The sequence below is a fragment of the Microcaecilia unicolor genome, chromosome 3 (genome assembly GCF_901765095.1).
Source record: "Microcaecilia unicolor chromosome 3, aMicUni1.1, whole genome shotgun sequence".
Classification (NCBI taxonomy): Eukaryota; Metazoa; Chordata; class Amphibia; order Gymnophiona; family Siphonopidae; genus Microcaecilia; species Microcaecilia unicolor.
The window spans coordinates 88,046,681-88,074,628 of NC_044033.1; the positions used below are offsets into that span (position 1 = coordinate 88,046,681).

At 41.3% G+C, this 27,948-nt stretch overlaps 1 protein-coding gene across 1 annotated transcript in view; it reads left to right on the forward strand.

Moving 5' to 3' along the window:
• The window catches only part of WDPCP (WD repeat containing planar cell polarity effector), an 846,895-nt gene that overhangs the window by 305,345 nt on the left and 513,602 nt on the right, over nt 1-27,948 (forward strand). Inside the window, exons 9-10 of the mRNA XM_030196158.1 lie at nt 18,291-18,307; nt 25,437-25,550. Of these exons, the coding sequence (XP_030052018.1) occupies nt 18,291-18,307; nt 25,437-25,550 (131 nt within the window). The remainder of the gene's footprint in view (nt 1-18,290; nt 18,308-25,436; nt 25,551-27,948) is intronic.

The following is a 27,948-nucleotide window of genomic DNA, read 5'->3' on the forward strand; positions in this document are numbered from 1 at the left end:
GTGCTGGGACCACTGCTTTGTAACATATTTATAAATGATCTACAGATTGGAGTAAGTAGTGAGGTAATTAAATTTGCTGATGATACAAAGTCATTCAAAGTTTTTAAAACGCAAGAGGATTGTGAAAAAATCGCAAGAGGACCTCATGAGACTGGGCATCTAAATGGCAGATGACGTTTAATGTGAGTAAGTGCAAAGTGATGCATGTGGGAAAGAGGAACCCAAATTATAGCTACATAATGCAAGGTTCCACGTTAGGAGTCACCGACCAGGAAAGGGATCTCGGTGGCGTCGTTGTTGATGATATGTTGAAACCTTTTGCTCAGTGTGCTGCTGCGGCTAAGAAAGCAAATAGAATGTTAGGTATTATTAGGAAAGGAGTGGAAAACAAAAGTGAGGATGCTGTAATGCCTTTGTATTGGTCCATGGTGCGACTGCACCTCAAATACTGTGTTCAATTCTGGTCACCGCATCTCAAAAAAGATATAGTGGAATTAAAAAAGGTACAGAGAAGGGCAACAAAAATGATAAAGGGAATGGGACGACTTCCCTATGAGGAAAGGCTGAAGCAGCTAGGGCTCTTCAGCTTGGAGAAAAGACGGCTGAGGGGAGATATGATAGAGGTCTGTAAGATAATGAGGAGTGGAATGGATAGATGTGAATCGTTTGTTTACTCTTTCAAAAAATACTAGGACTAGGGGGCATGCGATTAAGCTACAAAGGAGCAAATTTAATACGAGTCGAAGAAATTTTTTCTTCACGCAATGTATAATGTACTCTGGAATTTGTTGCCAGAGAATAGCTTAGCGGTGTTTAAAAAAGGTCTGGACAGCTTCCTAAAGGAAAATTCCATAGACCATTATTAAATTGGCTTGGAGAATGCATTGCTTATTTCTGGAATAAGCAGCATAAAATGTATTGAACTCTTTTGGGATCTTGCCAGGTATTTGTGACCTGGATTGGCCCCTGTTGGAAACAGAATGCTGGGCTTGATGGACCTCTGGTCTGTCTCAGTGTCAATACTTATGTACTTATGTGTGAAGTCATGTCTTGGACGGCACCAGCTAGGTACATAAGTACATAAGTAATGCCACACTGGGAAAAGACCAAGGGTCCATCGAGCCCAGCATCCTGTCCACGACAGCGGCCAATCCAGGCCAAGAGCACCTGCCAAGCTTCCCAAACGTACAAACATTCTATACATGTTATTCCCAGAATTGTGGATTTTTCCCAAGTCCATTTAGTAGCGGTTTATGGACTTGTCCTTTAGGAAAACGTCTAACCCCTTTTTAAACTCTGCCAAGCTAACCGCCTTCACCACGTTCTCCGGCAATGAATTCCAGAGTTTAATTATGCGTTGGGTGAAGAAACAATTTCTCCGATTTGTTTTAAATTTACTACACTGTAGTTCCATCACATGCCCCCTAGTCCTAGTATTTTTGGAAAGCGTGAACAGACGCTTCACATCCACCCGTTCCACTCCACTCATTATTTTATATACCTCTATCATGTCTCCCCTCAGCCGTCTCTTCTCCAAGCTGAAAAGCCCTAGCCTCCTTAGTCTTTCTTCATAGGGAAGTCGTCCCATCCCCGCTATCATTTTAGTCACCTTTCGCTGCACCTTTTCCAATTCCACCATATCTTGCTTGAGATGCGGTGACCAGAATTGAACGCAATATTCAAGGTGCAGTCGCACCATGGAGCGATATAACGTCATTATAACATCCTCACACATGTTTTCCATACCTTTCCTAATAATACCCAACATTCTATTCGCTTTCCGAGCCGCAGCAGCACACTGAGCAGAAGGTTTCAGTGTATTATCGACGACGACACCCAGATCCCTTTATTGGTCCGTAACTCCTAACATGGAACCTTGCATGATGTAGCTATAATTCGGGTTCTTTTTTCCCACATGCATCATCTTGCACTTGCTCACATTAAACGTCATCTGCCATTTAGCCGCCCAGTCTCGTAAGGTCCTTCTGTAATTTTTCACAATCCTGTTGCGAGTTAACGACTTTGAATAACTTTGTGTCATCAGCAAATTTAATTACCTCGCTAGTTACTCCCATCTCTAAATCATTTATAAATATATTAAAAAGCAGCGGTCCTAGCACAGACCCCTGAGGAACCCCACTAACTACCCTTCTCCATTGTGAATACTGCCCACTCTCTGTTTCCTATCCTTCAACCAGTTTGTAATCCACAATAGGACTTTTCCACCTATCCCATGACCCTCCAATTTCCTCTGTAGCCTTTCATGAGGTACCTTGTCAAACGCTTTTTGAAAATCGAGATACACAATATCAACCGGCTCCCCTTTGTCCACATGTTTGTTTACTCCTTCAAAGAATTGAAGTAAATTGGTCAGGCAAGATTTCCCCACACAAAAGCCGTGCTGACTTGGTCTCAGTAATCCATGTCCTTGGATGTGCTCTGTAATTTTGTTTTTAATAATAGCCTCTACCATTTTCCACGGCACCGACGTCAGACTCACCGGTCTATAATTTCCCGGATCTCCCCTGGAACCTTTTTTAAAAATGGGAGTTACATTGCCACCCTCCAATCTTCCGGTACCACGCTCGATTTTAAGGATAAATTGCATATCACTAGCAGTAGCTAGGTGTTGAAGCTGGAGAGCCAGTTGCTAATGCAACTGCAGGATGGGTGACTCAGCCAAGCTCATGGCCTTTGCAAACTGACCGTGAACTCAAGGAAGGTTTGCCCTTGGACCGCAGCCAGGTCACTCGGAGTAGACACAGCACTAGGGAGAGTGCTAGGCAGGATGCAGGAACCAGGAACAGATGATTCTGTATGCGGGGGCATGGCCACAGCCGTGCAACCTGATTCTCATAACATGTCGTCTGTTTTGGTTGCCCTTTACTAGTGAAAAAAGATCTGCATGAATACAGGGAGTCCTTATAACCAGACCCTCCAATTGACACAATGATTTAAAATTTGGAACTAATTACTTACTCTAACTGATGAAACCAATACTTTCTCTGTGTACATCCGTATGCTGCACAAGCCAGCATGTTTGAAAATATAAGTGAAATCAAATAAAAATGCTACCAACAATAAAGAATGACAACATGGTTAGAGCTTTGCTTGCTTTGTTTTGAGTGAATGGGGGTGATGGCTGCACAGAGGAGAGGGAAATCTAATTGGCTTCATCTTTATGACATCATGCCATCTCCTGTGTCCAATCTAACCTCTTTGATTGTACACAATACTCAAGGTGTGGTTGCACCATTGATCCTTGCTGAGTCATTGTGAAAACTTGCTCTTTTGTTTTTATTCCTTGCTGAATAGTTGTTATTATTGGGCCTGATAGATAAAAGCAAGTTGTACATTTGGTAGCTGGTGGTAAAAGTAAACATTGCTTATTCCTCAATTTTCACCAACTTATTCTTATAAAATTAGGCTATTTGATATACTACAAGCACCATTTTTATAGCGCCCCAATGGGGGAATTGAAATTTTCAGGTTTGGGGTATTCAGCATTCCCCCAGTATTTTACAAAACAACTTTGTAGAATGCAAAGCCTTGTGTAAAATAGGTACAAAGATGCAGGGAAATATACATGTATTTGCTAGCCCAACTTAGTGGGAAGAGAGATATTACAAAGCTGCATGCAGAAAAAAAGAGGGTGGCAGTTTCCACATATAGAGAGCAATTCTGTAAATAAGGCACTAACATTTACATACCAGATATGTGTTTAAGTGAGCAGTAAATGTGCTTAAATGCTATTCTGTAAATATCTTGCATAAAGCATATTTGACCTGTGGGCATACACATGGACAGGACTCACATGCACTTAACTTATAAAATACTATAAGTTACATGTATATCTCTGACAGTTAACCACAAGTATTTATACCAGCTCTGTGGCTGGCTTAAGTGTTTGTGCCTTACTGAATAGGCGCATATATACTCAGTTATGCTAGTGTTCTGTAGCACAAAGCAAGTGCCTATAGAATGGGCTCCTAATTGGTGCCCTCTAGGTGCCTAAATATAGGTGCACTGTTATAGAACTGCTGTCATATGCACCAGCAATTATGCATGGAAGTATATAAATGCATAATTGCATTATACATGTGCAGGGCAAGTCTACAACTGGGCGTGTGCAGTTATGCACACCTAATGCATAGGTTCCAAGCAAATTGGCATTTATGCATTTACGTACACTACATGCTATTCTACAACAGAGAATCTTATCTTGGAGATCTATACGTGTACATAGCAGCTTTCTGAAACTGCTGTTTACATATGTAGCCAATCTACAGTAATTACCTTCTAAATGCATAGATTTATGCATAAAAAAGGAGCTGAGAGGGTGGGAGAAAAGCACTTATCTTTATACATAGATCACTGCTGCTGAATATTGGTTTCATTATTACTAGTGTGGACTCTCTTGAAAGCCAGCAGAGGGGCTTGTGTCTGGGAGAGTGTGCATTTTTGGGGTAGAGAGTACAAAGGAGTAGGGGATGGTGCAAGTGGGTGTGGGGTGGGTAAAGGAAATGGGGGAGCAGATTACAAGAGAAAGGGAATTGGGAAGATATGTGTGGTGGGTGAGAGGGGAGAGTACAAGCGGTGGCATGCATGGTGAGTGAGGGGTTGTGTACCATACAGGATGGGTGACGGAAGGTAAGTGAGGGGTATAGTAGAGTAGGATGTGTGTTGGGTGAAAAGTGACATGTAGTATGGGTGAGGGGGGTCTAGGGTATTTGGGTGAAGGGGGTTGTGTCAAGGATGTGGTGAGTTAGGGAGGTTGTGTGATTTGTAGTTTCTATTGGTTTGCAAAGAATAATAAATGAAACCAAATTTGATAACATATCTAGCTATTAGATGTCACTGTCAACAGAGTTCAAAGGATGGATTATATAGTTTAACCAGAGAATGTCCTACAACAACAGGTATTGTTAGCAACAAATAGCAAACTACACAGCTCAGTTACTAGGTGTCACTACGTAGCAATCATTGAGAAAGCTATATAGTTCAGTGAATAGATTTCACAGTAGAATGTGATGAAGTACACATCTGAATCACTGAAAGCCAGTGAAGCAGGAACAGTTTAGTGGCAGTAGAGGAGGAGTGTATGGTAGGGAAATCATGCAGAGAATTCCTTATTCTCTGGAGTGGAGGAGTATCCTAGTGGTTAGTGCATTGGACGTTGATCCTGGGGAACTGAGTTCAATTCCCACTGCAGCTCCTTGTGACTCTGGGCAAGTCACTTAACCCTCCATTGCCCTTGGTACAAAATAAGTACCTGAATATACAGTATGTAAACCGCTTTGAATGTAGTTGCAAAAACCTCAGAAAGGCGGTATATCAAGTCCCATTTCCCTTCCCTTCCCTGTCTGTGGGCATATCTATGTATATTTCTATATGTATCTGTGTACATATGGATGGTTAAGTGTGTATGTCTATATTGACTCTATGTGTGTGTGTATAAGATGAGAGGAGTAGTTTGAAGGGAGCAATTTCCTAACTAGAGAATCATTGTTTCTATGATGCATCTGCTGAAACTGCACCTCCCCTAGAAGTACTTTAGGCACTTGGCATTTACTCCCTGTACAAATCAAAGTAGGGTATACATAAAAAGTAGCACATATGAGTTTGTCTTGTTGGGCAGACTGGATGGACCATTGCAGGTCTTTTTCTGCCGTCATTTACTATGTCCTGGAGGGCCACAAACCTTTCAAGATTTCAGGATATTTCAAATGAACATGGATGAGATAGATTTACATGCATATTACCTGCATATTCATTAAAGATGTCATGAAAATCTGACCTATCAGGGGGCAAATATTGATACTGTGCTTGTATTCCACCAACTTCGAAAAAAGGTTCAAAGTAGATCACAAAATGCACTAATTAAGTGATAAATTTAAAGCAGAAACTTTAAAAATAAGTAAGCCTTTAGATTTTTCCTGAACAGATAAGATAATAATTTTAGATTGTTTGGATTTGGAAGAGACTGCCTTAGGCTATATTTTGGGTTCTTCAGTTTGCTGGTGCTACCCATTTTGCCAAGGTCTTGTTATGTTATATGAGACTTATCACCTGCTAGCAATCTTAAAATGAGATTCAGGCAAGAGTTACAATATCAAAAGAGGCTGATGCACACATCAGGAATTACAAAGCGTAACGAATACAATTTTTTTTTTTTTAAACCTATAACATCATATTCTTCTTAAACAAATAAGTTTTCAATGCATTAAGGAAAGAGTTACTCATTGAGCACAATTCCACCAGGAGATCATTCCATAACTGAACAGCTAAAAATAGAAAAGAGTGGGAAAATAAAACCTTAAATCTCACATTCTTGATTGTAGGAAAGGCCAAATAACTGATTACACCTTCTAGAGGTTGCATAATGGTTAGCATTTTCACCAATTGAGATAAATCTTCTGGAAAAGCCTTAAAAACTAAGCATAACACTTTAAAATGAACCTGAGCCTGTATTGGTAGCCAATGTAACTCCTTCAATAAAGGACACGATCTGTTCAAGATTTTTAAAAATTAATCTTGCAGCTGAATGTTGAATTAATTGAATTAATTGAATTTTAGAAAGCAACTTAGAGATTATGCCCATATACAAAAATATTCCATAATCTTATAGAGCCAGAATAGAAAGCTACACAATAATTCTGAAATGATCTTGCAAAAAAAAAAATAAATAAAAAAATAAACCAAACCATTAAAAAGGAGATAGAGCATCTTTTAAACTAAAATGGGGGGGGGGGGGGGGGGGGGGGAGCTGACAATCACTCAGGAGCTCAAGGTTTGGTGTGGAGTATCCTTGAAGGGTACTATTGAACCAGGACCTGTAGGGAATCCCAATAGAGAGGTTTCAATAATGCTGAAAGAAAGCCAGGAATGTCTAATGGGAGAATAGAGTAAGGGATGCAAATTATCCCCATCAACTTGTAGATGCTAGGAAAAAAACAAACCACAATTTGAAGTGTCCATATACCAATTCTAGAAGCCTAAAAAATAAGATGGGAGAGTTGGAGTATATAGCACTAAATGAAGAGGTAGCTATAATAGGCATCTCAAAGACCTGGTGGAAGGAGTACACTCAATAGGACACTGTGTTATCAGGGTACAAATTATATCACAATGATAGAGTGGATCAAATTGGAAGGGGGGTTGCACTATATGTTAAAGACAGAAGTGAGTCAAGCAAAATAAATATTCTACATGAAACAGATAGCAGCATGGAATTCTTGTGGATAGAAATTCCACAAGTGAAGGGAAAGATTATACTGGTAGGGCTGTACTACTGTCTACCAGGACAGAACGAACAAACAGATGAACACGTTTACAAAATTAGGAAAGCTGGCAAATTGGGCAACATTATAATTCAGTTACCACAATATTTCAATTACCCCAATATTGACTGGATAAATGCTACATCAAGGAGCGCTAGGGAGGTAACATTCTTAAATGTAATAACAGGGCACTTAAAACTCATCTCTGTGAACTATTCTACAAGTTGTTATATTACTCTGTAATTTAGTTATTATGTGTACCTTTTACTGTGGTTTTTAAAAAAGTTTTTGTATTTTCCTGGGGTCTGCTTGGCTTCTTGAGGATTGTAAAGCATACGGAACTCTAAATGGACTTTGCGGGGTAGAAGTATATATACTGTATTGTAATATGGAATCCAGCATTATCTACACCAGACTTGTCTAGGTGGAGTCCTCAAGGGCTTCAAGTAGACCAGGTTTTCAGGATATCCTTAATAAACGTGCATGAGAGAGATCTGCATACACTGGACATAGTAGGCCTTCAAATCTTTCTCATGCATATTTATTAAAAATTAATTAACTGGCAGAGAGATTTATACTGGTAGTATTGTTGGTTCAGTTAGCAAGTAGGGTATAGCCCAGTATTGTAAGGTTGTTAATGCATATTTATGAGGGATATCCTGAAAACATGGCCTGTTTGCAGCCATTAAGGAGATAACTTGGACAAGCCTCATCTATGCCCAATTAAAATTAATCTCTTTATACACATCACTTTGCACTAGTCCATTAAATTTAATCTGCCTTTTAGATGTCCAGTTCCCCAACCTTGGAAGCTTTTCCTGCAGTTTCTCACAGGTGGCTCGTGATTTAAATATTTTGTAGGATTTTGTGTCATATACAAATTTTATCACCTTATTCATTGCTCCTTTTTAAATATGATTAATGAATAAATTAAATAAAACACTTGTTCTATACGATCCCTAGGGTATTCCACATGCTTAACCACAATGCTCTGTAATCATCTTTATAGCTAGCAATATTAGCCTGGCCACTGTATAAACTTTCAGTCTTCATGAATACTTGCATTTACCCTGTTGCTTCTATTTCTTTTTTGTTTATTCTTTAAATATTTACCACTCCATATTAGGACATTGCATACTATTCCATGACTTTTTAATTCCCTAAGAATTCTTTCAGCTGAGACTATATCAAATGCTTTCTGAAAATTTTGAAAACGGTCAAGGCAGGATTAACTTTTTGGTGGGCTTTACATGGACAAGCACATTTGAGTCCCCTCCCCATTGTAATATAAATGTATTTTTAAACTCCCACAAACATTAGCTTCTATAATTAATTGCGTAACGCTCACATTCAGCAAAAAAACAATAACAGGGACTCAGCGGCCCCAACCAAATGCTATCAACAACAAAAAGACAGGGCCCAGTGGACCCGATATAACTCTCCTACACTCAGGGCTGTAGCAAGCTATGTGCGGCTATTGGATCCATACAGGGCACACGGGAAGCTGTCCATTGATGCTTCTGATGCTCCTGGCTGTACCGAGACCCCTCATGTTCCCCCTGTTCCCAGTTCTCCTTTTCTCCAGTCTTTCCCCAGTCCCTCTCATTCTGTCCACTCAAACTCTCCTTTTTCTCTCCCTCCCTTGCCCCTAAACCTCTCTCTTCCCCTCCCTTCAAATTCCTTCTCTCTGCCTAAGCTCCGCCCTGCCTGAAAAACATCTCGATTCCTCCCATCTTTGGCATACTGGAATCTCCTGGTTGGCACACAGTGGCAGCACAGTGACATGGCTTATTGTATTTAATGTACCACCCTTCCTGCCAGCATGACTGGGCGGTTTACACAAAATAATAATTCAAGTTCGAAAGGAACACCATTTAATTTGACAGGATAGAGGAACAGAAAGAAAACAGACAAAGCTATTTAAAGTAAATAAAACATTTGTATATAGACAGTGTCTGGCTTGCTCGGGACTGCTGTAGAGGTATTTGGAGAATGAATATGACTTAAGTGGAGGATGGGTGAGATTAAATTTACCTTTATGAATATTAGGGGCCTGAATACATCCCAGAAGAGGTAATAGTACTATAGAGAAGCACTGTGCTTGAGAATGGGAGTGGATTTTATTCCATTTGTTGGGGAAGCCTATTTTGCATCTAACAAGGAAGGGAGAAAAATCAATATGTGGGAATCAACTTTGTTCAAAAGTGGGCATGTTGATTGCATACTGGGCATAGCCAGGCCTCCAATCTTGTATCAACCCCCACCTCAGTCTAGTGCACAGCACAGGTGCTTGGTATACAACTTTGCTTGCCTGATGCCTTCCCCTCTCTCTCTCCCCCATCATAAGCTCCCCAGCCCATAGACAGAAGTTTTAATTCTTTTTTTCCAGCTGCCTCCAGTGCTGGACCCTGATGATAATTATAAAGCTGAGAGCCTCGGGAGATTGCATCTCTCTCCATGCTGCGGCTGCTTCCTTCCAGTCAGAACCACATTCTTTGAAAGAGGAAGTTATATCAGAGGAGATGGGGCCAGCCTGCAAGAAGTAGTTGCAGCATGCAGAGAGCTGCAGTCCCCTGCGGCTATGCGCTTTGTAATTATCACCACAGCTGGAAGAAAGGACGGAAAACTGTTGCATACTGGTTGGGGGGGCTTTGGAGGAGGGAAAGAGACAGGAGCAATGTGGGGGGCAGGGAGAGAGATGGGAGCAATGGTGTGGGGGGGTGATGCCTGGGGCGGGGTGGGACCGGGAGCAAGGAGGAGGGAAAGGAGAGAGATGGTAGCAAGGAGGTTAGATTGAGAACAGGAGATAGCGTGAGTCTATCTAACAACGGGCTGAAGCCAGTAGGCGGAGATTGCTACCATTTTTGCTCACTCAAAACAGTAGTAAAAGATTATTAGAAATAATGGACTGCCAATGTGGAATCCATCTGTAAAAAGTCAAAATCTGTTCCAGTTGGATAGGCAGTGCCTTAAAAGGTGGAGGACAAAATTTTTTTTTTACTTATTTGACAGCTTTTTAATATATTTGAAAGCTTCCCATATGTAGGTATAGCAAAGATACTTACCTGTAGCAGATATTCTCCGAGGACAACAGGCTTCATATTCTCACAAATGGATAAACGCCGAGCCGCGTCACCCGGTCTAGCATTTATGCTAAAGTAAAACGTTAGAGCTTTGTGAAGCGTGAGCTACGCTCCACTGTGCATGCGTGAGTGCCTTACTGCCCGCTGCACGAATGCGATCTCCTTAGTTCAATATTTTAATGCATGAATCAATAATAAAAATAATCAAGGAGACAATTCCAAGGGGATGTGGGCGAGATTGTGAGAATATGAAGCCTGCTGTCATCGGAGAATACCTGCTATAGGTAAGTATCTTTGGTTTCTCCAAGGACATGTTCTCACAAGTGGGGAATCCCTAGCATCCAGGCTCACCCAAAACAACAAACAGTGGTTAATTGGGCCTCGTAACGGTGAGGACATAACACAGATTAATTTGAAACTATATACAACTGAGTGAGAGTGCAACCTGGAACAGAATAAAATGGGCCTAGGAGGGTGGAAGTGGATTCTAGACCCCAAACATAGTCTGCAATACTGACTGCCCAAACCAATTGTCGCATCTGGTATCCTGCTTAAGGCAGTAGTGTGATGTGAATTTATGGACAGAAGATCACATCATAGCCTTGCAAATCTCTTCAAAGGAGGCTGACTTCAAGTGGGCTACCGACGTGGCCATGGCTGTGACATTATGAGCCGTGAGATGACCCTCTAAGGCCAGTCCAGCCTCGGTATAAGTGAAGGAAATGTAATCTGCCAGCCAATTGGATATGGTACGTTTCCCATCCTGTTGGGATCAAAAGAAACAAAAAGCTGGGCGGACCATCTGTGGGGCCTTGTCTGCTTCATGTAGTAGGCCAATGCAATCCAAGGTGTGCAAACTGCTTTCGCCAGGATGGGCATGAGGTCAGGGAAAGAATGTTGGCAAGACAATTGACAGGTTCAGATGGAACTCCGACACCACCTTTGGCAGGAACTTAGGCTGCGTGCAGAGGACTACTCTGTTATGATGAAACTTAGTATAAGGTGCATTCACTATTAAAGCCTGAAGCTCACTGACCCTATGAACTGAAGTAACAACCACCAAGAAAATGACAAGTCAAGTACTTCAGATGGCAGGAATTCAGTGGCTCAAAAGGAGCTTTCATCAGCTGGGTGAGAATGACGTTAAGATCCCATGACTCTGGTGGAATATAAAAGGAGCCCATCCACTTTTCAAAGACTGGAAGAGCATGTGACCCACTAGCACTATTGGTGCAAAGGAAACCAAGTTACAGAAAAGCACACCCATTCAACCTCACGGTTAAATCCTTTGAAAAACTATGAACATATTATTAAAATTTTAAGATACATTGTTTAAGGACTTTGGCTCCATGGTTTTTCTATATATGAACTGTATATACATTTCCTCAGAATCTAAATTAAATATTTATGTTCTCACTTTAGTGTTTTGGTTCATTTATATTCATGCCTGCCTTGTACCACATTTGAATTTGATGGTGCTGTTTTTTTGCTTCTATTTCACTGAATTTTTATGACACTGCTTTTTGCTCCAGGTGATCTCATTGTTGCACCACAGTATTGTGCCTTCCACTTCACCATCTTTGGTTTATAAAGTTTTCACTTTTTTTTTTTTTGCTTTGAAGCCCCCACACTATCTTTGTCAGCAATTCTGTATGTTTTGTATAAGCTATGCATGGTTCTTTATGGGGGCTTTTAAATATGATTTTGATAGGTGTTATTTTATAAATAAGTTTTAAAAATGTTTTTATAATATGACTTTTATTTAATGTTTGTTATAATTTTGTTTTTGTTTTTAGTTTTGCCTCCGATGCAGCCTTTTGCTAAATGTGGCCATGTCAGGCATAAGTATTTTGGGTAGAATTAAAATTCTTGCAACTACTTCCTACGGGTGTTGGTCTGCTGTTTGTTCTGCTTTATACCAGCCTTTGACATAGTTTTAAGTGGTTGTGCCTATAGATAGGTGCATAAATGTGGACTTATACTAGTATTCCATAGAATTTGTGCATAGCATGCAATAGTATTACCCCCTTAATATCCTGTGCGCAGTTCTCATGGAGACGTTTTGCCTTAAGATAAGAGTGACTCCCCCCCAAAATGTGTGTAGATGTCTATATTTATGGCTATGATTTCTGAACATGTGGCATATTAAAGGACAGACTTCTATATGCCCAGCTGGGTATATATGGTAATATCACCTTTGTTAAATGTTTCAGACATATCTATTGACTTGCTCCCATGATGTTACTGAATTATATTATTCTGTCTCACTGTATTTACAAATGTAAACCACATTGAACCCGAGTTTGCTTGGGATAATGTGGCATATAAATGTAAATTTTTTTTAAAAATCCTTTACGCTCCACCTTTTAAGGCATTGCCTATCTGGCTGAATGGTGATGTCACAAGGAAAGCAAGTTTGGTCCAGTGAAGACTAACTCAAAATAACCTATTCCTTGGCTGGGCTCTAGTATTACCATATTGAAAATGTGACCATAACATGCCTTTGTGGCTATGTTCCACTAATAAGTTAAGTGATTAATTGGCTTTCTTGAAAGGATTATATAACCTTTGGATGCATGAGTAGGAACATCACACTTATTTATGCAATATCACAATTCCTCATGTACAGCCACAAAACAACCTTTTAGGGTGGATAGCATTCACAGTGAGCTCCTTTTATTATCAACCATTTAGAAGAGATGAGAGTCTTCAGTTTTGGCATAGTATAAGTCATCACAAGAACAAAATATACAAAAACCAATGGGCTGCATTAGGGGCTTATAGTTCATTTAATTGAAACCAAATATTTATTTTTATTATTTTGATTTATAAAACCACTTGTCCCAGAAACATCCTCAACACAGAGTAATCCATTTGTGTATCTAAAATTTAAACTTCTGCAAAAGAGATGAGATGAAGATGTAATTCCATGTGCCCCAATAAAAGGAGAGTTTAATTTTACTTCCATTTAATTTCAGTCTATTCCTTCTTTATAACACCAGGCTTCCCAAGGCAGATTACAACAACAGTTAACATGAATCCATCAGGAAACAAGATATCCTCACTGAGATTTGGCCATACTACAGTACAGTACATATTACAGTAATACTCTATAAAAAAAATGAGCACAAAATACAAGTTTATTACTGGTGTTTCTACCACCTACAATAATTTTTTAAGCTGTTTTAGTGATATTCAATTTTATTCCATGATATTTATATCTAGATATGGGAAGCTTTCAAATTAAAAAAAAATCCCTTATCTTCCACTTTTTAAGTCACTGCCTATCCAACTGGAACAGCTTTAGACTTTTTACAGATGGACCACGCATAGGCAGTCTGTTATTTTTTAAGAAGCTTTTGGTATTGTTTTCAATATCGTTTGCCATTGTTTTGGGTGAACTAAAATGGCAGCGAGTTCCACCTTACTGGCTTCAGCCCCCATAATGGGCTACATAGGCTCATGCTGTCTCCTATTCTCAATCTAACCTCCTTGGGCAGGACGTGACAGAGGGAAGCCTGCAGGGCATGCGCAGGCAATGGATTTGCGTTGATGCCCTGCCTGTGAAGTTGATACCAGGAAGGGGGAGGTTTAGAAAGAGGGTGGGAGTTGCCAGGTCATGGGTTAGCGAGTGAGTGAGTCGGTGCAAATGCTACATCTGGTTGAGGGAAAGAGGGGAGCAAGGCGGCCACTGCTGAATTGTCTTGGGTGGGCCTGAGCCAAGAATGCCCACCTGTAGCTAAGCCAGTGCTTAGGAAGGGTTGGGGGTGGGGGTTGAGCAGGCTTTGGAATGGGTTCTGCTTGGAGACAGATAACCCGGGAGGGGGGAGGGTTGTCAGGGAGTACTAGACAATGGAGGGGAGTACCATCACTGAACTTCTTAGGATAGCAACCACACTACCGGACTTGCACAGATGCACCTACAGCTTTCTCTTGAGGTGGCGCTAAATGTATTCATGCTATCAGCAGTTGTAACAGCTAGTAAACACTAATGACCCCTGTGTTAGCTGTCACCACGGACCCATCATTCCCATACATTGTCCATTCTCTCGTTATACAGCTACTATGTTTTTATTAACCGTGCTGGCTGTTTTAACATATGGTAGACATTAGCACAAGTCAACGCTAATGTTTAACATGCGGTAAAATCCAATCTAGCTGCTTATCAGCTAGTAGAACTGCCCCTATGTGTCTTTATATAATTAACACACAAAAGAACAGATTCAAGAAGATTCAAGATGGTGTTAGAGTAGGACAAGTTGGAGGAAGCTCCTGCCCTCTTCATTTCTTACCTTGTCTTATGGTTGCTTTCTTGATTGTTTATGCTGAAGCGTTGATGGAAACAGCAAATTTTTCCTCCTGCAGCCCCGGTGACTTCCTTGCGTCAACCGCTAATTACTACCTTTGCAATCCCCTCAATGATGAGTGAATCTGCCGTTGAGCTCAGGAATGAGCCCAACGTAAACAGCAAAGTCTCGATGAGACCCTTGGTGCCTTCTAGCCCTTCCCCTCCAGGGGTATCATGGGAGTTGTTGGAGCAACGGCAGGAGGAGCTCAAAAGTGTGTCCATGTTGTTGCTTCAGTTGGCCAGGTGTCCTTGGAAGAAGTTAGGCCAATGCAGGATTCTAAATTGGCCATGTCATCCCTGGTAGGAATGACTTCCCTAGCGGTCAGCGGTAGTGAAATGCAAGTTTTGGATGGGTTATCTGCACCAGATGGGAGCATTACCATCTGGGGATCCTAAGAAAGCCTTCATTAAGTATGCTCCAGTTTTATTTCCACTATCACTGAATCTTCTTCCCAGTTGAAATCCCTGGAAGATACTGCCTCACAGCACTCTGTTAGGCTGGGTACTAGTGCTGTCCGATTCAAAGTTTTTGATTCAATACAATTGAATCTTACAATACATTAAAAAAATTGTTTTTTTTTCAATTTGATTTGACTTGATTGAAATAGGCCCACATGCTAAGAACATACCTAAATCTTCACTTCCCAAGATGTAAAGGACTCAAATACAAATCAACAAATACTACTACTTATCATTTCTAAAGCGCTACTAGGGTTACGCAGCGCTGTACAGTTTAACATAAAGGACAGGCCCTGCTCAAAGAGCTTACAGTATAAAGGACAAGTGAGTAGTCAATTCGATAGGGGCAGTCAAATTGGGGCAGTCTGGATATCCTGAAGGTAAGAGTTAGGTGCCGAAGGCAGCATTGAAGAGGTGGGCTTTAAGCAGAGACTTGAAGATGGGCAGGGAGGGGGCTTGACGTAAGGGCTCAGGAAGGTTGTTTCAGGCATAGGGTGAGGCGAGGCAGAATGGGCGGAGCCTGGAGTTGGCAGTGGTGGAGAAGGGTACTGAGAGGAGGGATTTGTCCTGTGAGAGAAGGTTTTTGTTTTGTGAATGTCCAGTTTTTCCTACATTAGCACACAACTGTGGAACACACTACCAAAAGCCTCGAAAAATACGAATGACCACCTAAACTTTAAGAAAAACCTAAAAACTCACCTGTTCAAAAAGGCATACCTCACCGATCCAACATAAATGCCCGATCTCTGCAACACAACGTAACTAAATCACGGTACAGATGTCAGGTTCTCAGGTTCAGAGCCCGCGGGGCTGGGCTCTGGAGCAAATGTGAGCCCTTGGGCTGCTGACGAGGAGCAACAGCAGCAGGCAAAACCCACCAACCAACGCTGGGCAACCGACACCGGCAGGGACTGCAGGCACCACCCAGCGAGCCGGAACACACGGACTGGAACACTGGACTGGAATTCCCCGGACTGGAGGACACAGGACTGGAACACCGGACTGGAGCACACCGGACTGGTCCACACAGCTTCACCTGCACTTAGCTACTAAGCTCCCCAGGAGTTGAGCTCCTGGGTTCGAGTAGCCGGCAGGACTTACTGGACACCGGATGACACAGGGACCAGGACTGGAAACAGAAGAGCTCCTAAACCTAAACTGATCTACATGCTCCCAAGCCCTAAACCAGCAGGAGTGTTCCTAACAGTAAACTGACAAAAGGACTTCCTAAGCCCTATACTAAACAGGAGCTCTTAAGCCCTGCTCAACTAACAGAGCAGGGAACTAAACACAAAGCTAACACAGGTACTACTAAGCACCAAGCTACAAGCAGAGCTCTACACTAACAAGCTAAACACAAAACTAACAAGCTACCTAAGCACTGCTCTAGCAAGCTAGATACAAAACTAACAAGGTGCTTCCTAAGCACTACTCTGGCAAGCAACCAGAAGAGCTCCTATCACTAAAGGGAAGACAGGGGAGCCACAAGGAAAAAGCAGGGAAGCTAACACATAAGCCAAAAGTGCTTCTAAAGCACCAAACACCAACAGCAAAGACTGCAATGCTCCCAATAGCACAAACACCAGAAGTACGTCTAACAGCAAACTCTGCAGTGTTCCTAACAACACCAAACCCTGAAGTACTTCTATCAGCAACAGAGCTTCCAAAGCCCTACACACAGCAATGCTTCCAAAACCAAGAGGGAAAAGCAGGGGAACCATAAGGGAAAAGCAGGAAAGCTAAACACACAGTCACCAGTGCATACTGCACTAACACTAACCTGGCCCTTAGCAAAAGCAAGCAGGGAAACTAGACACAAAGTCAGAAGTGCACACTGCACCACCCTACCTAAAGCAAACACCACTGTTGCAAAGGCTCTGAAGGAAACAACACTACTTCCTTATCAAGGCCCTCCCTGATGATGTCACACTCCCTAGACCTAGGCAAAAGCACACTGACCCAGAGAGGCCCAACCCACACCAATGCAACATCGTGAAGCACTTGAAGCCAGTACACCCAAAGAGAGGTAGAGCTAACTCAGTCCACCCACACAGCTGTGGTAAAGTAAAACAATTAACCCCATGCTGCTGGAAGCTGTCAGCACAGAGAGACAGAGCCAGCTCAGAAAGGACAGAGAAAAGAAACAGAAGCCAGCTAAGAAGCTGACCCCCAGGAAAGAGGTAAGTTTGCGAGGGGTTCTGACCCAAATCATAACAACAGACTGGACACAAATCTTCAGTTGTATGATCCCAATGTGGTTGCGCCACATTAACTCTATCGAACTACTTAACCACAAAATCACCTTGTATTTGTCTACACTGGAGTCCAGAAGTGCTGCTCCGGAACTATGTAAGCCACATTGAGCCTACAGATAGGTGGGAAAATGTGGGATACGAATGTAAGAAATAAATAAATAAATAACACACAGGGTTAAAAAAACAAAACAGGCAGCAGCAATTGAACAAAGGCAAACTTTAGTGTGAGCACTCCACGCAAAGTTACATCACGTGAAAAGTGAATTTTGGTCAGGTCCTACATCTTCCAGTTATAGCATCTTGCAGCTATAATTTGTCCAAGAATAAATTCTTTGAGGGCACAGAGGTGGCTGGCATTCACAGAAACTTCAGTGCAAGCCGGTTCATTAGTGGAAATTTTATTTGACTTTGCTGCCAGAAACAAAAAACATCACTGCAAGTTTCCAAAGGTTCTTCGTGTTTGTAGCAAGCAAGTTCTGCACTGCATCTGATTCGAATATCACAGTCATAGTCTGATTGTGATGGAAGTCTGCCTCTCCTGAATCTTACACGTATGTTGTTATCGATTGAATTAATCAGGTGTTCATCCAGCGAATGAACAACAGACACAGTAACATACTGTTCTCCAGATGCAATTGTGGCTTCTTCAAAAGCCTGCAAAACATGAACGAGTTTTTAGGCAAGATGATAGTCACATTCAGCAGGTTCACCTTTCTTTGTGATTTTATTGCTGCTGCTGCTGCTTAAATCTAAACCAATGGGTTGCTTCAATTCAACTGCACTTCGCAATATAATACAAGTACTGTTCCAATGTGTTTTCACATCACCAATCAGTTTCTCACTAGCATTCCCAGCATTTCTTGAGCAGTTTTCAAGCTTTCTGTAAGTATAGTACCATGATGGAAACTGCTGATGATATCACGGAATTTATTGATGACATCAGGGATTGCTGGATGAGACCGCAGCCCATCTTCCACACATAACTGCAGAGTGTGTCCAAAGCAGCAACGGTAAGTGGTACAGATTCCTTTTCGAATAAGTTTCCCTACAGCTTTTTTTATTGATGCAGCGTTATCTATAACAATTGCAAAAACTGTGTCTTCTAGCTGCCGTTTCTTCACTGCACTTTCCACAGCATCTGCTATGTTGTCACCTGTATATCTCTCTGGCATGTACTGCTTATCCAGCACAATATTCATTGCCTAAAACTCATCATCTATGCCATGTGCACTAATTGTAATATATCCCCCCATGGTTCTGCTGATCCAGAGATCTGTGGTAATGCTTACATATCTCAAATTTTGAAGCAGACTCAAAATGTAGAAGGACATTTCATCATATTTAGCTTTGATCATTCTACCTAAAGTTTGACATGATGGCATGGCATAACATCCGTTGAGAGACTAAGAATAGGCCAAAAAGCCTTCATCTGTAACAACACTAAATGGTTGCATATTTTTAACAATACAATACACGAGGGCAGTGTCAATTTTTTTTCTTATCTGCTGGTGGAAGTGACTTCTGAAAAAGCCACTTTCACCAGCCAGTGTCAAGCCTCTTCTCAAGCACCCAGGCTTGAGAAGAGCCCAGGTTTCATGCTTTTTCCACAAACCACTGGTGCTTTAAGCTTTGTGAACACAAATATGTCTAGAAGTGTCTTCAGCTTGCAGATCAACAAATTTTGCTTTATGATATCTTTCAACATGCTGCCAAAGATTACTGGTGCCACCGCTATGTTTAACTTTATCTTTGCAAAGTGTACATTTCGCAAATTTTCTACTCTGTATGGTTTCGTCATCCAACTGTGCAAATACAGACCATATTAGTGACCACTGGCCAACCGGGCATGCTGAGCTTGATTTTTTTCTCTTTCTCTGTCAAATCCATTGTCTGCTAAACAGAGCAAAACAATAAAAACATTATTTTTAGAAAGTAACTTCCCCCTTGCAACCACACTCTGCCTCAGTCAACATCATTCATCACACAGTTCTCCCACTTTTAGCCTAGTTTAGCCATCCACAACTGAATAAAGCCAAAATATTCCTTGTTCTCACACTCAGGCTTACCTTCTTAAGAACTTGATGAGACACGTGCATCCAGCAACAGAAATATACCATAAGTGCTCCTTCAGCAACTCTGCAGTGGCTTTATGTAACTGCCCTTAATCTCTTTTGTCCTGCTGTGTTCAAAATTTGCAGTTCAATTTTTGATGAGACTCGTGCCTCCAGCAACAGAAATACATCATAAGTGCCTGGACCAAGTCAATATATATATATATAATCATCAATTTGCTCACCGCCACATCTTGACCACACACTGAAAGCTGAGTGCAGTGAACTGCACTCTTCCCTGCTTCCCTCCAGCACAGTGTGTCTTTTAGGCTCGGGGAACATGACTATGATCTGGCAAAAAAACTCATTGATGTTTGCAGGCTTTTGAAGAAGTGACGTTTTAAAATTCTACACACTGAGAGCCACCGCGTCATAATCTAGGGATGGAGGAGGGACGCCATGGGCGAAGGTGGGAAGGTGGCGGCATGGAGGGGAGGTGGGAAATGCATCCTGCGCGAAGAAGACAGAGACCGCAGAGGAAGGCGGGGACGGTGGCTGGTGGCAGAGGAAGCGGCTAATAGTGAGTTATTAAAAAATCAATTTTTAAAATAAATTGATTCAAATCATTTGCCAAAATGAATCTATGAATCGATTTGAATCGCGAATTGGACAGTACTACTGGGTACACTTGAGAAGTCAGTGATGGATCTTAAATCAGTAGTAGATCAGCAGTCTGGCTATAAGATCTTATTTCTGAGAAAAATAGAGAATCTGGAGAATGCAAGTAGAGCTTGAACTTACGTCTTTTAAATTTTCCAGTATCAAGATTATTGTCACCAAAGGAACTGTTTAATAATTTTTTTAAATCAGTATTAAAGTATCTGGACTCTAATATCCCTCTGTTTCAAAAGATCTAATATATTACTTCTTCATCTGTAGATGAACCTGAGGACTTAAATGTTTCAGCTTTGTTGGAGTCTTCTCAAGAAGAAACATCGGGAAGAGCAATTTTGGTTGGTATCCTTTGAGGCATATTTTCAAAGCACTTAGCCTTCCAAAGTTCCATAGGTTTCTATGGAACTTTGGAAGGCTAAGTGCTTTGAAAATATGCCTCATTGTCTTCTTGCAGGATAAGAAGCTATTGCGAGACTTTAGGGCAGGGAATGCTGTGTTCTATGATGATACAATTTCAGTTTTTCCTGATGTATCTAAGTGGACTCAGCTGATGAGGAAGAAATATCTGGCTATGCACTAATCAGTCCTTACTTGGGGGCATTTTTTCAACTGTGTTCTCCCTGTAAATGTTTAATTTCTTATCAAAATGTTAAGTATGTTTATTATGAGCCTTCGCAGTTACAGATTTTTCTTGCAACTAAAGGTGTTTCGGGGACTCCTGCGGTGGCTCTCTAATAGAAGGCTTTATGTAATTAGCTTGTGGGGTTATTGCTCTGATATTTCTTCTATTTCCTTTTTCTTTCAGCTTCCTATGGAGTTTTTTTAGATTTTTCTCCCCTCCTTTTGTGGACTGTATTGGGTACCTAGTTGCTGCTTTATTAATGTTTTTCCTGGTTTACATTTCTGGATTTCTGATCAAAGTTAATCTTTGCTGTATGTGAAATATTATAAATAATTTTTGAAAAAAACAGGACCCCCCACCAAAGGACTAGATTCTATATATGACTCCTAAAAAATTGGGGCCAAAACGAAATACACCTAGACTTATTCTGTAAAGTATGCCTAAATCTAGGTGAACTTTATAGACTAGGCCTAAATTTCCATGCGGTTTATAGAATATGCTGAGGGCTTATCTGTGCGACAAATTTTGTTGCAGGCAGTTACGCCAAGTAAAACTTGGTGTAAATGCCAATGGCTAAATTAGGCGTGGACCAGGTGCATTCTATAACCACACACATAGATTTTGGAAACACCCATGGCCACAGCACATTTTCAACTATGCAACTTAGAATTTACATGCATCACATTATAGAATACGCTTAGACAGTTCTGCATGTAAATTCTAATTAATGCCAATTTGTGTCAGTAATTGCTTAAGTACATAAGTAATGCCACACTGGGGAAAAGACCAAGGGTCATCGAGGGTCAATCGAGCCCAGCATCCTGTCCACGACATTGGCCAATCCAGGCCAAGGGCACCAAATGGCAATTATCAGCACTGATTAGCTTGTTAACTAACCAGCTTATAATCGAAAGTAATCGCCGGCTATTTCCTGACACAAATCGGGATATGGCCGGTGATTTCGCAAAAGCGGCGAAAAGCGTATAATCGAAAGCTACATTTGTGATAGCTTCGCCGCTTTCCCTTCGCATCGCCGGCGAAAGTTCAAAGGGGCGTGTTGGCGGCGAAGCGAAGGCGGGACATGGGCAAGGCTTGGGCGTGGCTACCAGATGGCCGGCTTTTGCGGATAATGGAAAAATAAAACCCAGCGATAAGCAGTATTTCGCCGGGTTTACTTAGTCCTTTTATTTCACGACCAAGCCTCATAAAGGTGCCCCCAACTGACCATATGACCACCGGAGGGAATGGGGGATGACCTCCTTTACTCCCCCAGTGGTCGCCAACCCCCTCCCACACTAAAATTATTAAAATACAAACCTTTTTTTGCCAGCCTGTATGCCATCCTCAAATGTCATACCCAGCACCCTGACAGCAGTATGCAGGTCCCTGGAACAGTTGTTGTTGGTTGCAGTGGACTGCAGAAAGGCAGAGCCAGGCCTATCCCCCCCCCCCCCCACCTGTTCCACTTGTGGTGGGTAATGTTGAGCCTCCCAAAACCCACTGTACCCACATGTAGGTGCCCCCCTTCAGCCTTAGGGCTAAGGTAATGGTGCACACTTGTGGCAGTGGGTTTTGGGGGGGATTTGGGGGACTCAGCACACAAGGGAAGGGTGCTATGCACCTGGAAGCTAATTTGGTTGTTTATAAAAGATGTTTGAAGTGCCCCCTAGGGTGCCCGGTTGGTGTCCTGGCATGTGAGAGGGACCATTGCACTACAAATGCTGGCTCCTCCCACGGCCAAATGCCTTGGATTTCGCCGGGTTTGAGATCACCCGGCAGTTTTTTCCATTATTGTGGAAAACAAAACTGGTGATTTTCAAACCCGGCGAAATCCAAGGTCATTTTCGCCGGCCCACACCGTATTATCGAAAAAAAAAAATGGCCGGCCATCTTTTTTGAAAATACGGTTCTGGCCAGCTGTTGCACCGCCGCCAAAATAGATCACCGGCGACCTATTTCGCCGGCGACGTTCGATTATTCCCCTCTAAGTTGCACACACAAATCCAAAATACGACCGTGGATTTGCATGCAACTTAAATCGCGCTATATAGAATCCTGGGGAAAACCTGCATCAATTATGTCTAAATAAAGCCACTGACGTTTACAACTACTCAAAAGCAAATGTAATGTTCACATGTAAAGTATTTGATGCTAGGTTCCACCCTAGAGTCATCATCCAAGAAAAATAGCTAGGTGTCATCATGGACAATACACTGAAAATCTATTGCACAGTATGTGGCGGCGGCCAATAAGCAAGCAGAATGCTAGGAAAGTATTAAGAAAGGGATTAGAAAATAATACAGATAATATTATAGTGCCTCTGTATTGCTCCATGGTGCAACCACACCTTGAGTACTGTATGCAGTTCTGGTTGCCATATCTTTAAAAAAAAATAGCAGAATTAGAAAGATTCAAAGAAGGGAGACCAAAATGATTAGGGGCTGGAACTTCTCTCATATGGCTTAAGAGGTTAGGACTCTTCAGCTTGGAAAAGAGATGGCCGAGGGGGGATATGATAGAGGTCTACAAAATATTGAGTGGTGTAGAACGGGTAACGGTAGTCGAGGCGGGGCTGGAGGTTGGGAGGGCGGGGATAGTGCTGGGCAGACTTATAACGGTCTGTGCAGAGCCGGTGGTGGGAGGCAGGACTGGAGGTTGGGAGGCAGGGATATAGTGCTGGGCAGACTTATACGGTCTGTGCCAGAGCCGGTGGTGGGAGGCGGGACTGGAGGTTGGGAGGCAGGGATAGTGCTGGGCAGACTTATACGGTCTGTGCCAGAGCCGGTGGTTGGGAGGCGGGGATAATGCTGGGCAAACTTATACGGTCTGTGCCCTGAAGAGCACAGGTACAAATCAAGTAGGGTATACACAAAAAGTAGCACACATGAGTTGTCTTGTTGGGCAGACTGGATGGACCGTGCAGGTCTTTTTTCTGCCGTCATCTACTATGTTACTATTTTTTTAAAAAGTACAAAGATTAGGGGACACTCAATGAAGTTACATAGTACTGCTTTAAAAACAAAGAGGAGGAAATACTTTTTCATTCAACGAATAGTTAAGCTCTGGAATTCATTGCCAGAGGATGTGATATCAGTGGTTAGCGTATCTGGTTGAAAAGGTTTGGACATGTTTCTGGAGGAAAAGTTTAGGTGGAACATTAGTCTGACCTAGTATAGCTATTCTTATGTTTCTTAACATGCATAAATCATGACTCCAGCTGTGCTCCACCCCAGACATGCCTGCATCTAGTCACATAAAATACACACATAACCCATGGGGTAATTTTTACAAAAGGCCTTTTACATGCAAATAATCCTTTAAAAAATTACTCTGTAAACGTATACACTGCTTATTGGTGATTTTTCACTGCCACTATACAGATATATCTAGTGCCACTGAAATTTCCCTTTAAAAATTCTAGATATTCATGGACGGTTTATTTTAGAACAGAAAATAAATGTCCTAAATTAAACTACTCAGCTGTATGCATGGAAACTGACTATCACTGCAATGTGTTTAGTGGCTGACGGTGAACATGTTCCACTTATATTCACTGCCGCCTGTCTGGATAGCAGTGCTTGATATGCATATTTTAAAATGTCAAAGTCACTGTTTATAAAACACACTCGCTGCTTCTGTCAAATATTGGGCTGGTACAGTTTTATATTTGCTCTTACGTTCGGCCATGTTGACCAATATAAGCAGTTTTGAGCATGATGTCATAGGACAGAATGAGTTAATTTCACTGACATGTTTCTTGGTATTTACCAATGTTTTGGCAAGTGTTCAGCTGCTGAAGTCACATGTAGGTCTAAATACCATCAGCTTATAAATTAGGACCTAGAAGCTTGCTGCTACAAGTTAGCCAATATCTCAGTGGATCTAGTCAAGCATTAATAACAATAAACACAACTAGAGAAATTTATTTTGGCCAGGCCTGGATGCAAGCAATATTAGGGTGGAGGTGCAACCTCAAAATAGCATTTGATGGCAGAAATGATGACTCAGTGGTAATACTATGGGGAAAACCTCTTCTATTCCTGGGCTCAGCCTCTGTTTTTTTTGGCTATCAAAGGTTGGGGATACTGTGAAGTCAGCAATTCTCAGCTCCTGGAAAGGAGAAAGTCTCAATCATTGCATAATGGTGACACCTGCTGGTCAAACTCAGGATATATGCACAGAACAAGCATATTGAATTCTGGAGGAAGCCACAGTCTATGTCCTTTGGCCATGGCTAAGTTGATGGCTAGGCTAAGTGGGGTTGAAGGGAGAATATAAAGAAGGAAAAATCCTGGCTGATTGTGAATGAAGACTAATGGCACCAAAGCCCAGTTGAGGTAGGTTCTGATTGAAAGTGCTAAGGAGTAAGATGCAACAGTCAAATATATCATTTGATATTCCCAGTAGAAAAACTATTTCTAACCAAGTAGTGTGATTCATCTTATTAATATGAATACTCTGGGCTTTAGCTATATTTTATTTCCTAAAGGCTCTTGGTGAGATGAGACATTGATGTGTTTTAGGAGATCAGTGCAATATTTAAGGCAGATTTGAAAATTGCTTTTTCAGTGTCTCGGGAGGATTCTGTAATTTGATGTGGTATTGGTAGGTATTACAGTGACAAGGTTTATCTTATTTATTTTTCAGCTGCACTAATGGACAGTTTATCATCCTGTCATTTTTTGAGAAAAACAAACTTTGTTATATCCAGTTACAAAGGCGGGTTCTCCTGATATCAACAAAAAAACTGGAAAAACTCTCATCCTTGGATTTTAAGGTACAGTCAATGGCAGTATCTATACCCCTGTACTTTAGAAAGCAGTAAAACCCTGACTCTTCTCTGAAGCCTTTAATGGAAGAGGCAACTAACTAGCTAGTCACACATGCAAGGACTAGCATGGACTACACATATTGCAGCAGGACTTGCTTACCACGTGTACTCTAGCTGAGATCAGTAGCATGCACTTTTCCAGACTGCACATGCAGTTTTTCCTCAAATTAGTCACCCTTATCATCTATCTACTCCGGTTACTCTATCTTATCTGTCTATATGTTCTACTTCTTCGTGTCCTCTTTGTTGTCTATTAAGCTGTTTTATTGTATATTGTGCTGACACTGTAAGTAGCATACTATGCTGTATTGTGCGGGCCGGATATTCAGCCCACGGTGGTCAGCAATTTAAAGGCACTGACCGCTGTGGGCATTAAATGACCTGGATATTCATGCAAGGTCCAATCCAGGCACCGGCATTGACTATTGAGGTCTGGCTGGCCACTGGAAGTTATCCATGAACCAACCAGTATTCACACCTGTGCCTGAATAAAAGCATTGATCATATTAGAATAGCCTTTTTTGCTGTCCTAACTTTATCTGGTTACTTACCCAGTTAGAAGAGTGAATATCTCCACTAAGGGCCAGATTCTGTAAATGGCATCTAAAATCTAGATGCATCCAGAAAAAAGTGCTTAGCGCTATTCTATAAACTGCACGTAAAGTTAGATGCAGTTTAGAGAATGGTACATAGGGCCAGGAAACACGGCGCATTCCTCTGAATTCTATAACAATGCGTGTACATTTGAATAACGTCCCAACACGCCCACAGTCCTTCCCAACACACCCCACAGTCCTTCCATGGGATGCCCCCGTTGGAATTTACGCACGCCTCTTTTTAGAATACGCCTAAAAAGAAGCATGTGTAAATTACAATTTGTCAATTAATTATGATAATTGGTTATCAGCCAATATCACTAATTGGCTCATTACTCAGTTAAGATGCGCATGTAAGTTGGGTGTGTGCCCAATTTAATGCATGCTACTCACCACACCTTACATAGAATCTGGGGGTAACTGGGTAAAGCTTGGCTTTGCCCACAGACCACCCTGGCACTAACGGATAGTGCTGTGGCACTTTGTGGTTAGGTGCTGCTGGAAATCTGCTAACCAGGACCTCTTCTGCTTAGTAAAATTGTTTTAAATATTGGGCCCTCTATTGTTATTTGAATATAGGCAGCCAGACAATTTTTTATTTCATGTCGTTTTCCATGTTGCTTACAGGAATTTTTGTTTGGATTAATGTGCACTGTATGGAAAGAGGGTGTACTGTTTCAGAAAGAGGGCACATTTTTTTTTCAAATTTGCACATGCACATTTGTGTGTGCATTCACAATGGTTCATGCATGCATGGTGGTTCCACTATAGGGCGCACCATTATCAACAAACAAACACAAAATGAGAGTTTTTTTCTGCTTGTTTCATTTTGGTAACAACATTCCATGACATACAAACAACAGCCCATCCCTAATTGTTTATTGCACACGTCCAGTTTATACTTGCTGTATACTACCATAGGTGAATTTTTTTTTCAAAATGGCAATAAATAAATTCTAATAAATAGAATAAAAAATAAGAGAAACCATAGTTTTATAAGCCGTAGAGCATCCACACTTACCAAAAGAATATGTTAAAAACAAAAAACTTCTTTTATATACTACATTGAACAAAACTACATTTGGAATTTTCCATATAAGAGAAGTGTGTAATATTTCAGTGATGCCTGTTTATATGTGCCATGGCTGGTAAAAGGGGTGTGGCTACCATAGGATGGAGCCATACATAGTAACTCCACCCTTAAGGCTACCCATAATGAGTACCAGTACCTTTTTTCCTACAAAAAAAAAACACTGTAATGGTATAATCCTTTGCCTTGTGTCTTCTGTCTGCATTTAAATGATCTGTATATTAATTGAGTTGCCTAACATCTCATTCCTTGCCTGTAAAAGATTTATAAATTCTATGTATACTATCTACGCACACTAAGGGCCAGATTTTAAGTTTTGTACACAAGTTTTGAGCCTGCAAATAGGTGGGAAAATGTGGGATACAAATGCAACAAATAAATAAATAAAGTAGTGCAAAAAAAAAAAAAATAGAATTTGCAAGTCAGCTGCTTTATATAGATTATCAATTTTTGTAGAAAATTCATGGACAAAAGCTGCACTTCTAGAAGGAAATACTTTTTCAAAGAAAAAATATACAATCAAAAACTAGTGCAAAAGTGCAGTAAAACTTGTCCAATTCCTAAATTTATCACTTTTGGGCAAATGTCCTACATCTATTTTTGCAGAAGAATTTCTTGCACAGTTTTTGTCTAGCAAATATTTCCCTTTCTTGAAATT